The sequence below is a fragment of the Vulpes vulpes genome, chromosome 15 (assembly GCF_048418805.1).
Source record: "Vulpes vulpes isolate BD-2025 chromosome 15, VulVul3, whole genome shotgun sequence".
In the NCBI taxonomy this organism is placed as follows: domain Eukaryota; kingdom Metazoa; phylum Chordata; class Mammalia; order Carnivora; family Canidae; genus Vulpes; species Vulpes vulpes.
Genome location: NC_132794.1, coordinates 67,230,441 through 67,242,816, shown reverse-complemented (window position 1 = coordinate 67,242,816; position 12,376 = coordinate 67,230,441). Strand labels below are relative to the sequence as shown.

Below are 12,376 nucleotides of genomic sequence, written 5' to 3'. Positions count from 1 at the left end.
ACAGGCCGGAGAGCAGCATACGATCCCTGTGCTTAGCTGTGCAACCTTTCAGCTAGGTAACACCCATGGTCAACAAGCCCCAAACTCCTGATGACAATTCCAAGAGCTCCAGCCTGACACAGGGACTGCCGTGCTGTGCTCCTGGCCGCTCTCCTCTCCGTGCCATGGAAGCCTTTCTTCCTACTTATGGCCTATTTCTCTGAATTTTCTCTGGAGTCAGCAAAGCTATAAGGAATACAGCGGTTCTTGTGGCTTCACCTCGGTCACGTGCGCCCGCACACACTTCCTCTGGCACCAGTCAGGTTAAGCTCAAGGTGGGATTTCTTTCCCTAGACAAAAACAGATTCTGCTGCCTCCTCCCCCCTCCCTGCCTTCATCCCACTACCATGAGACTTTCACACAGGTTCATTCCTTTAAAAGTTTATTTCTGGTGAATTAAAAAAAAATAATTTATGTGATCAGATCAATAAAGACATTATGACATGGGGCAGAGCTTAACTTTCCTGTTTGCTTCTACATTTTGTAGCCAGGTGAGAAGGTGGCCGAGGGAAACCCAGCCTCGTGCTCTGTGGACCCAGGAGATGCCAACGCTGACAGGGTGACTGAGACACTGGTGGCTTACGGGGGTACTGGAAGGCCACGGCCCAAACTCTTTTACAGAAATGTCTCTTCATCATGTTTTTTTAAATGAGTCAACAGAAGCTCTGTCACATGCCCGTTCCCAATGACCATAAACATACCAAGAAGATGCTCAGAAAGATGGAGCTGTAGTCTCAGGGACTTTTAAATGTCATACTTGGGGGGCCCTGTGGGTGAAAGACACCTTCCCCCCGAGGCCACCACCCTGAAGAGACCTTGGGGAGTTGGAACTGAGCCCCTGGCACAGCTGTCAGGATCTCTGGGTCTCTGAATGCTACTGCCTCTTAGCTTGAAGGATGTGTTTACCCTCAGCTCCTTGGTACCCCGAAGAGTCTCAGAGGTGGCTACTCCCTTGGTCAGCAGAGGGGACACTTCCTCCAGGAATCTGAGAGCTGAACATGCTCATAGTCTGTGCTGGGGTCTCAAGGCCAGAATCCCCAGAGGCCCTGCCACAGTCCAGAACCTCAGAGCTGGGGGAGTTGTGGGGCTCACTGTTGAGGAGAACCCCTAGTCCCCCAGGAGTGGAGACCACAGCCGGTTCACCACCATTGCCCTGCCCAGGGATCACTTTGGTGGTGGGGTTCACTCTCTTGGGGGGTAGTGAATTTTGGTATTAACACATTGATAAATTAGGAACGGGCTTTGGTTACTAGAAACTCACGGACCGATGAAACACCCAAGAAGCACACTGGGAGATCCCTGAGGAGCCCAGAGTTTGCCGTGATAAAGCATTTGCTGTGGTTCAGGTGGCTCCTCCCTCAAGGCCATGTGGCTTCTCTGCAGGTGGCCTGAGGGCCCCTGACACCCGACTACACAGCTGCCCAGGACTCAGGACACCGTTCACGCCAACCGCCATCGCCACACCTGCTGGAACACCGGCAGAGTTTGAACAAGGGCTGGTCCTTAACTGAGTGTGGCTTTAAGCATCCTTACCCAAAGCTCTTTAAAGGGCAGCACCAAGCAAAACCTAGGCTCCCACATCACTGAGAGAGGTTCTGAAGTCAGTTCAGGTTCCTTTCTTGACCTTCCAAGAGAGAAGCTTCTAAGCACGAAGATCAGCTGAAGGCTTTGAAGCCCAGTGATGGTTCCCCTCAGGCAGCCCACACCTGCTTTCCCTTCACATGGAGAGAAGCGTTACTATGCTCCAGGCCTGGGATCATTTTTACCTTGAAACCATCTCCTCATTAGACGCTCCTGAATGAAAGCTCACACCCCAAATGCAACTATCTGCATGAACTCCCTTTGAAGAAGAGCCAGCAGCCCCCTTGATGCCATCTGGGATCATGTGCCTATTAAATAACGCTCAAAGCACAATTCTCAACCAATTTATGACATGAGAAAAGACCAAGGCAGCCACGAGGCCATTCACATACACGTATGCAGTGTGGACAAGGAAAGGAATAGAGAAAAAACCAGCCTCATGCCCAGTGAGAACTGGGAACCGACTTCCCCCAGCTCCTAGCAGCAGAACACTCGAGACAGGAGCATATGTACATAGGTCCTACAAAAATAAACTTTGTTCCATGCCTGCTCTCTCAAGTCATCAAGGACAGGCCTCTCCTCTGGCCTGTCTTGGTAGGTTTTGCTGTGTCAAGTGCGGTAGAAGTTTTCAACCACTCCGAGGCAGCGAGAAAGAACTCATTGCCTGAACCTGCCCGGCTCCCGGGATGCCAGGATGGGACAGGGGACATGGGCAAGGGGAGAAGCAACCTCATAGTCTGGAAGAGAATACAGTGAGGGTGGGCCACAGGGAAGGGGGGCTCCCCAGGGCTGCTACATGAGGTCATTAGCACACCTTGACTCTGAGCCTTCAGGTCTGATAAACAGCCTCAGAAGGCACCCTGTGCCCGTCCATCCATGGAGCCCTCAGTTTTTATCCCAGGGCAGGTATGAAGGGTTGTACTAGCTACCCTCGGGGAGAGCCGAGAGTGTGCTGGCATTTCTGAGAGGCCAGGGCTCTGTGGCTCCCTTCTCTTCAGAGTTGGTGCCTCCACCTCCCCCACCCCTATCCCCTACATACTCTTCCCACTTGCTTTTTATTTGCACTATATCTCCTCTAACTGCCTGTTTATCTGGAAAAACATCTCTATGTGTAGCACTTACAAGTCTCTCATAAATATGGGATACTGTCCTAAGTTTAATGAGATTTTAAAACTACAACATGGGCTAGAGTCTCCCAAAGCAGCACCATGGGGCGAGGCCTAAAAGAAGTGGTGCCTTTTGAGGACCAAAGCATCCACTTTTACCCTGGGTGGAATCCTGAAGCCATTCTGTGGATGAGAAAGGAGATGTGACACCACGTCACTGCAGAGCAGGAGGATGGCTGTCTTCAAAACCCATGTACCTCCATTACCACTGTCTTCCCCTCATGAATTCTTTCCAAATCACTGGCTACCTGGCATTAGGACCTATTCCACCAGTCATTCGTCCTTCATGTACTGTCTTGATTAAAGGCTCAGATTAAAGGTAAATTCAAGGTCTTACCATGCCCTTAAAAAGGGGGGAGGGGCTCTGAAAGGAAAAATTAAATCTAGGAATTGTGGCATCCAGAAGACAGACTCTGGAAACACCACGTGCCTTTACTCATAAGACACAAGGTCAGCAAAACTATCTTGTTAAAGATTCATATTGAGGGATCCCTGGGTGGCGCAGCGGTTTAGCCCCTGCCTTTGGCCCAGGGCGCGATCCTGGAGACCCGGGATTGAATCCCACGTCGGGCTCCCGGTGCATGGAGCCTGCTTCTCCCTCTGCCTGTGTCTCTGCCTCTCTCTCTCTCTGTGACTATCATAAAAAAAAAAAAAAGATTCATATTGATTGTAGGATGCATCTAGATTTTAAGAGTATCAAGACACAGAAAAAAATGTCCATCTTGGGATGCAGGACAGGTGACAGATTTTGAAACAGATGTCTTGAAAGCTAACCATTTTGAGAGCAGAGGAGCCAATGTAGGACCAGGAAGGTGGAGATACCAGGGAATTGCTTTATTCTAGCTGAGTCCCCACCTCGAATGCTTAGGAGGGGGATGTTGTGCAAAGGGTCACCTGGAGGATGTGGGTTTGTGTGGGTGAATTTGTATGAACTGAAACATCTCTGCAGAGTAAGGAGCCCACACATTTTATTACCACCCCTGCTTACCAAGCCCTGGCAGTCCCCCATACTTCTGCCCTTTGGATTATGGAGGAAAAAATAAATGTTCGTTTTTTTTGGGCCACAGAATACAAGATGGGTCTAGATTGTACAAGGAGCTTACACACGGAGGTAAGAAAGCGTGCAAATGGGAGTAGGAATTCTCTACCCTCTGGGTGAGCCAGTGCTAGAGACACAGAAGGACCCGAGTTGTCCTCCTGGAGTCCACACTGGTTTATGCTTCTGGCTTATTAACCGTGTCCAACTCCAGCTTCCATCTTCTCCTGAGAGGGAGGATAATATCTAGGATGTCAACGATTTTCCCCAAGCCATTATCTTTTTCCTCTTATAATTTCCCAGAAGGCCCAGGAGGGGGGGGCCTAGAGAAAGACCAACAAAAACAAAAGTGTCTGAGAACGACGTAATACTGACTTCTCTTTTTTGGTAACAGTTCACGAAACGTGCGCCCCTCTCTCCTGAGATCTGGTGAGGCATGAGGGGAGGTGGCGAAGGAGCTGTGGGTGGGACACTGTACCGTGTGACATCACGATCATGCAGCCGGTGCCCTACAGGACACAGACGTGAGTGAGCACGCAGGGCTCTGGGTTGGACCCAGGGGGAGGCGGGCAGTTTCCAGGTAAGTGCCCAGTGTCTCAGGAACACTGTTTGGCCAGTTCTCGCAGAGCCATCCCCTAGGGCACACCATCTTGGCTCTGGCCTTAGCCTTCATCCTCCCTCAGCTCAGTGGGTAGGAATTTATACTGCTGTTGGCGGATCTGGGCCAGTTTTTTCCTTGCTTCTTCCAGTTCTCGTTCTTTTTTCAACATTTCCTCCTGGGCAGCAATGATCTAGAAGGAAAGCAACAAGTTGGATGGATCTAAAAACTTTCAGGAAACCACCCTCTCCAACTCCACTGCTTGTCTCATGAACGCCCAGTGCCTCTGCGATAGGACATCACAGCCATATACCGGGACTAAGTATCCTAGCTCTGGAGACCAGCATTTGGGCCATACTCTGGGTTTTGAGACCAATGACCCAGTTGACTCAAGAAAATAAGCTGACTTCTGGCCACTGACTTAACAGCAAACATCTACTGCATCCCTACTATGCCCCAGGCGCTGGTGTAAGCACTCTGCGTGGAGTGTTCCATCATCTTTGTGGCAGCACAGTGAAGTTGTTCCTATTGCATGTCCTATTTTTCCAATGAGGACCCTGGAGCTGAGAGAGGTGGGTCTACTTCCCTGAACATCCACTTAGTGGAGCAGGACCTGTCCAAGTGTTCTTGAAGCTAGAGTTGGAGTCCTTAGCCACTTGATAGCTTTCATGTTTTTGTTTCATGCTTCTAAGATATAAGCTGAGGAATATTAGTGAATAGATATCAGGTGAAAAAGATAAGTTTGTGCTCAAGAAAGCCAAATGGATTTCTTTCTTGTGGAACCTTTCAGAGCCTTCACTAGGCTATCACTGTGATAGTCTGAGGTGGAGGAACAGAGGGCAGGATCTCTCACACTTATTTGATCAGTGACCCTTGTCATGGAACTTCTTATGAAGCTACTGTATCAAGAAATAGATCCCGGTAAAAATGTATCCAGTAAATTTCCAAACACAGGGAATGGCTCAGGAAGAGCTAAGGAAGGCAGGGGGATGAGTAACTTCCTGGCACTGCTAAGAAAACCAATCTTGTATAACGGATTTATAACAACACATATCCCAAACTGCAGCCCTGATCTCCTGAAGTTTGCTCTTCACTACTGTGCACAAGAATGGAATCCTGCATAAGTCAGAAGCCCGTCTCCTCTTCTATTAAGTTCTGTTAAGTTCTGTTAAGGGGTTACTATTCATTCTCTCTATAGGGCCAAATCCATCATTTTATTTAAATGATAATACTGCCTTCTAATTTCTCTTCTTCCTTTTTCTATAACAGAATCCCTGATTTGGGCAAGGTACAGGGCTCCTCAGGAAAGAAAACTGTATTTCCCAGCATCTTTTGCAGCTGGGTTGGTTGGCCACATGATGAAGGCCTGACCAATGGTCTGTGAGAGGAAGCAAAGGTGGATATTGAGCCATCTTGGACCAACTGGCCAAATCAATATCTCGGGGATGGTGGGGCAATAAGGCAGATGGGAGCCTGGGGCTCAGAAACAAAGGAACCAACACATCAGCCACAGGCTGCTCACACCCGGGCTGTTTCACCAAGGAGAAATACGCTTCCATCCTGTCACAGTCATTGTTACTTGTGTCTCTGTTGTAACACAATTCCCATGTCCGGAGTAACACTGTCTGGATTTCTTCACAAACCTGAGCAATGCCCCCTACAAACTTTGTTTTCACTACAACATCGTCATCATCGGCTTTGCCAAATGCTGCCTTCTGGGCTGCACGAACGAGATTATCTGAGGCTCTTTTCACAGCATTTCCTGCTGCCTGGAGAGGGGGGAAAAACATACATTATATCATTAGAAACAGCCAACTTGGATTCAGCAGGAATAGACATGAAAGCACAGTTCATGGAACTCTGAATCGATTTGTCATCCAATTATAACAAAGCATTTCTCTTTCATTAGTATCCGGTATCTGTCTGTCCAGCGGTCCATCGACTGTACCAACACTGGCACTACCTAACCTTCGGTCATTCACGCAGAAATGAGATAGAGTTCCCGGCTCCCAAGGAACACATACTTCTGAGGGGGAATTATACTTATGTAAACAAATGACTATAGCAATGTGAAATGCCTGTTAACAGAAGCACGGCCAGGGCTTGTCTCTTTGGTCTACAACACTACTCCCCACCCTCAGCCCCATCCAATTTAGACAAACTCACTGGCTCACACAGCACTCTGTCCGTCTGCCTTGGCCTTACCCACACCTCCCCACAATGCTCTGCGGTGCCTTCACTGTGGCCCCTCCCACACTTGTGGTTGTCCTTCTTCCTTCTGGACAGTGAGTAACTAGGATGCAGTGGCTGTGACTTTTGTCCTATCTCTAGCACTTGGTGTAGTGGGTGCCCAGGCCTGGTGCTCGCTGAATGCTTCTTGAGGGAATTAAGGGTAAGAAAGCACAACCACACTCTGCATGGGAAGGTGGGGAGCCCCACAGTAACTTGGGCCTCTACAGGTGTATTTTCTGAGTCACAGCTGAACTTGATGCCAAATGCTTAAGGAGGGGAAATTGCTAGAGACGGGTAAAGAAAAGCTTTTCGGAACGCCTGGGTGACTCGGTGGCTGAGCGCCTGCCTTCGGCTCAGGGCATGATCCCGGAGTCTCAGGATTGAGTCCTGCATCGGGCTCCCTGCATGGAGCCTGCTTCTCCCTCTGCCTGTGTCTCTGCCTCTCTCTCTCTCTCATAAATAAAACTTTTTTTTTTTCTTTCGTTTTTTTTTTTTTTTTTTTTTTTTAAAAAGGAAGAATAAAAGCTTTTCAATGTCAAGTCGAGATCTTTCATAAGGGCTATTGCCCACACTGACTTAATGCTCAGGAAGCACAGCTTGGGGACCTGTCCTCGGCCCCCTGACATCTGGCATTTTCTTCTACTGGTGGTCAAGGCTTCATGAAGCCTCCCATATTACTTCCCCAGGCCCCCTCAGAGTCAAGGACTTGTGCATGGGGATTAGTCATCAGAAAGTTGAGTTTTTCTCAAAGTAACTAGTTCATCTGGTGGGTGATCTAAAGTGACTGATGGGAACTATGAGGGCTTGCATGGGAAGGGAATGCCAATTATTATATGACAAGTTCATTCTCAAAATAGCTTTATGAGGTCAGGAGTCACCACTGCACTTTCCTGATGCAGAAATCAGAGCTGAGTAACTTCTCTGAGACCCTGCAGCTCGTACGTTACAGAGCTGGGATTTGAACACAGATTGAGCTAGCCCCAGAGAACCTCTGGGTCATTGCAAGGGATTCAGACATGATACTGCAGCATCTAGTTAAATCAGGAATGATCACAAAGAGAGTGATGCTGTGCTATGACCATGTAAGTCCTTAGAGCTCGTACAAGCATGATCATATCTCTTGACTTTGATAAGAGCTGTGTGGGCATCTCTATCCTTATTCTATAGCCAAGGCAAGTGAAGGCCTGGAAATTTTTGAATGATCTGTGTTAAGATCACTCACTTAATATATGGCAGGGGCAGGACTTGAACCTGGGTCTCTTTTAACTCAGGATGTTTCCCCCAGAAGTGTTCCTCAAATCCTATATTCACCAACATGCAGCCCCCTGTTTCCCCCCTGGGTCTATCCCAGAGTCAAATGAAGGTAAGGGCAGTGGGTGAGAGAGACTCAGGAGGACCGAGAAACAGAAACACACTTTAGGACTTTCAAAACGTAACAAAAGTTCCAAGTGTTGATGAAATTGTTCAAATATCTCTGTCATTTATGATTTTATTCATGGCATTTAAACATTTTTTTCAGCCACATAAACAGTCTGCATTCTAACACTCATAATATCTAAGAAATCTAGAAAGTTGGAAACAAATTATCCAATGTATAAGAAAATTCTGGCATAATCAAGTGATGTAACATCATGCAATCATTCAAAATGAGACTCATGAAGAATGGACCAGTTAGCTTTGCATAGAGAAATTATGAAGCCTTTTATTCAAGTAAAAAGGTGTGTATGATAAAATGTTAAGTGGGAAAAAAAAAGCAGATGTCTCTTGCTATGAGGCCAAGTAGACAGTTATTTTGTGTAGAAATAAAAACAGGAAGAGAAAAAAATGGTACCATGACACGTTGAGGAAGTTGAGGCTATGTGATTTTTTTTCATTCAAACCTTTCCCTTCAATGTGTTTAAAATGCTTCTATAATTAAAACAATCAGGAAAACATATGTGCTGGGAGGGATTCGATTATAACCTTCGTCATGATCATGTTCTTTGGGCTCTGGGAAACCTCTTAGTCTTATAGGAATTCCTCAGTCCTTCCTTTCCTCTCCTCTCTTTTGCAAACAGTGGATGAGGGACCATCTCAGTGTGAGAGATACGCAGATAAAGATGTGGTGCTTGTACCTGAGAGGTTCACAGTCTTGTCAAAGACTGATCTAAAAATAAATGTGGTGGTACCAGGTGAAAGGATCCATAAGAGTGGAGTGGTACTCTGCAGGAGTCTGGGAGGGCTTCCCAGAAGAGGGGACTCTGGAGATGAGTCCCAAAGAACGAGTAGATCACCAGGTGGGGCTGGTGGTGAGGGCCAGGACATTCTGGGGTGAGTGAGGGCCCCAAGGCATGAGATCAGAAGGCAGACATGGAGAATGTTGGATTGCTGGGGCAGCAGGTGTGAGACGCACAGCTGTACAGGGTAGAAGATGAGAAAAGTGGGACAGAGTGGGCTGATGGAAGGCCTGGTGGGTCATGCCAAGGAAGTGAGACTGTCCCCTTTGGCGACACTTACCCGCTCCAACAGGAGTATTTTCCCACCAGCATCAGTGACCATTACCTGTAGCCGCCTCATGGCCTCTGAATCCTGGTCGGCCTTCACCTTGCAGGCCACGAGCAGCTGAGCCGTGGAGGCAGCGACCTGCTTGGCGGATGAGATGAGCTTCTCCTCACTGGCATGTCCCTGCACTGAGGCATTGGCCGCCTCGCAGAGATTGCTGGTTGCAGCTGCCACCATCCGGGCCTGCAAACAGTTGATGGAGAAGTGACCCCAGGCCCACACTTCCCTCAGGGGATCCAAAACCCAAATGGGAAGGATGGAGGAAGAGGTGACTTACGGCAGAAATCAGTCCCTGGGACCACTGTCCGTCATCCGCAGCATTGGCAGGGATGGAACCCACCTAGAGAGTGGAGTGTAGAAATCTGAATTGAGAGCTGGAAGGTGCAGAGGGTGGACCTGCAGCCCCTCAGCCTCTACCTCACTCTGGAACTAGAGAGAAAAACACCTCATCAGACACGCAGCACCACCAGCATGAGAATGGAACAGCCTTTCTTGCACAGGATGCTGCCACTCCGAGACTGTGTCAGCACATTCTGGCTGGGCTCCCTCTGGGCCCCGAGGACTTAATCTGAAACGCTCAGAATGGCCTCCATTTAGTTGCTAGGTATTGTGTTTCTGGGAAAACTGCTCAGGAATGATGGAGTAGGGCTGTCCTCCCATGCTTATTTCCTCTGCCGACCTTTCTCTGGTTCAAACACAGGAGCCATAGAGACTTCTGCTTTCAAGGGCCAAGGGAAACTTGCATCTCTGCAGATTACTGATCCTAAAGCCATGCTGTGACTTCACGGCAGATGAGGAAAAAAAAAAAAAAAGGAAAGCTGGTGCCTTTCCTTCAGTGCAAGTGATGGCCGACCCTTGCCTTAAGAAAGTAACAGAATATTTGGCCAGGGGTGGGGAGAGAAGTAGGAAGCTGGGTGTAAGATGAGCTCTGTTTCTGTCTAGAAATTATAGAAACAAGTGAAACATTTTCTGTCCAGATGCAAGAGGGAATGGCTTTGGGAGGGAAAACCTTTTTTTTTTTTTTTTTTTTTTTTTTAACATGGTGGGAGGTGCCTGGAGAGATCAGAGAGGAGTACTTCAACTTGACTATGAAATTAGGGGTCAGCAATTATTACCTCTTACATATATATTTTTAAAAGATTTTTACTTATTTATTTGAGAGAGAGAAAGTGAGCACAAGTATGGGAGGGACAGAGGGAGTGGGAGAAGCAGACTCCCCGTTGAGCACGGAGATGATGTGGGATGAGACCCCAGGACCTCGAGATCATGACCTGAGCCAAAGGTAGACTGCTTAACCGACTGAGCCCCCCAGGCACTCTTCAATGCTTGAATATATTCCACACATGCTTGACCAAATTAAATTCTCTCAGTACCTAGCAATTTGGCACAGAGTCGGCCCTTTATGAAGAGACTGAAATTTTTAGGTAGGATATTCTTCTTAAGGATCCATTTTTAGCCTTTACATATTGATGAGTCGACAAGTACTTAAATAAGCTCCATGCTCTGCTACATCCACAGGGCGTAAGTGAAAAGCACAAAGGGACGGACTGCACGTCAGCGGAGAGACAGGAATACATATGTTAATAATGAACAATATAATACACGATGGTTTAGAAGGAGGAGCCCAAGTATGTGGGTTGGATCAAGACAAGGTTTAGCTCACAAGAGACTTCACAGAGGAATATACATGGCCACTCGTTGGGCAGAACTTCCTGTCTGTATTACAAGTTCTTAGGTCAAGGCACGATCCTATTTGTCCACCTGTATACTGACAGCAAAGGCCTTTTAATATCAAACAGAAGTGACTGACAATTATGGTGACCCAACTCCCCAGACCCACAGATTTCTGTAGTGCCTCTCAATCTGATAGTCTCTCTGCAAGAGGCAATATGGATGGGGTCCTTCTGTGGTGTATGGGAACAACACATGGAATATTTTAGACTGCAAGACCCTTCCATATGCAATATTAGTTTAATATACTAATGAATCCTTTGGGTCACTGAAAAAGAACTATGCTTTCGTGCTAATGCAGATGGAATAGGTGACTGGGGAGGAGGCAGATCAAAGAGATCTCAGATTTAAAACCCGACTGGCCTTCTGATCAACGGGCTCAAGAAAATGCTAACTGCAGAGTTAGATGGCATTTCGCTCAACAGTCCTAACAAATGGATCGAGCCATTGGAGTTGGAAAATTGTACCACGAAGCGCTTGACAATGGTGCTCCTGTAGTTATCCACTAGGAAAATATGACAGTTTACATCTCTAAATAGCTTAACATACAGCGGGAATAGAAATGTCTTGTTCAGGCCCTGATCACTGCCTGGAACAGGATGCTTTCCTTAACAAGAAGCAGATGAGAGTCCCAGAAGCCCAACCCTTCATTCTGGCTGTTAGGTTTAAGCTAACAGAGTTTTCAGTCAGATGGGGCAGCGATGGGCAAGTCAGTGAGGGAAGGCCCAGCACTGGTTTCCGCAGGTCAGGCCACAAGCCTCCACATCTTTTCCTCGGCCCTCAGAGGCTCTCACTGTGTGAACGTTCCAGCACCTGGCCCGCGAGGTTTACCCACCTTTCCTTGGGCCACCAGCTCCCTCTGGGCTGCTGAGGCCGATTTGACCAGGGCACTTGTGGCAGCAGCAATGGATTTAGCAGCTTCCAAAATCTGTTCTTCAAAATCCAGGGTCTCATCTGCTTGCTATAACAGAAGAAAATGATGTCACATGCCATTCACATCCACGAAGGGTGCTTTTGCCAAACTACTTACTGCTTGGTCACCTGGCTCTTCATCCGTTATGATTTTTATGCTGACAAACCACACCCAGGGTAGAGAGGCCTAAGCTGGCAAAATGATTCTCCATCTGCTGCCTCCCACTACCTCGACTCTAAAAGGTACAAGCTGCTAGCAATGACAATTCTACACAAATTTCAAATCAGGAAATTCTAAGACAGACTATTTTTCCAAAGCAGAATCTTTACACAGACAATTTAAATTCACTGTGAATAAAATATGCTCAAATATGTCCCATTAACATCAATAACCAAAATTTAAATAATCAATAATTAAAATCCAAAGAGTGGGTGGTAATACACTCTTCCAAGGGCTTAACTCCAAAATGGGTTGAAGAAAGAAAAAAGTGGCTACGAGTTGTGAAAAGCCTCATTTTTCTTGGGTGAAAACAAAAGCAA

At 47.3% G+C, this 12,376-nt stretch overlaps 1 protein-coding gene across 18 annotated transcripts in view; it reads right to left on the bottom strand.

Annotated features, from left to right (window-relative positions):
• Nucleotides 1-408: 408 nt before the first annotated feature.
• Nucleotides 409-12,376, bottom strand: part of TLN2 (talin 2) — a 424,341-nt gene continuing 412,373 nt past the window's right edge. For 10 of the 18 annotated variants that reach the window (XM_072738715.1, XM_072738723.1, XM_072738718.1 and 7 more), the window contains 5 exons: nt 11,760-11,885; nt 9,471-9,533; nt 9,194-9,376; nt 6,064-6,189; nt 409-4,613 (listed from right to left, as the gene is read on the bottom strand). In XM_072738715.1, coding sequence (XP_072594816.1) covers nt 4,485-4,613; nt 6,064-6,189; nt 9,194-9,376; nt 9,471-9,533; nt 11,760-11,885 — 627 coding nt within the window. In that variant the 3' untranslated portion in view covers nt 409-4,484. Of the gene's footprint in view, nt 4,614-6,063; nt 6,190-9,148; nt 9,377-9,470; nt 9,534-11,759; nt 11,886-12,376 lie in introns of all 18 variants that reach the window. The other 8 variants (XM_072738711.1, XM_026002144.2, XM_026002213.2 and 5 more) reach the window with 1 other exon arrangement.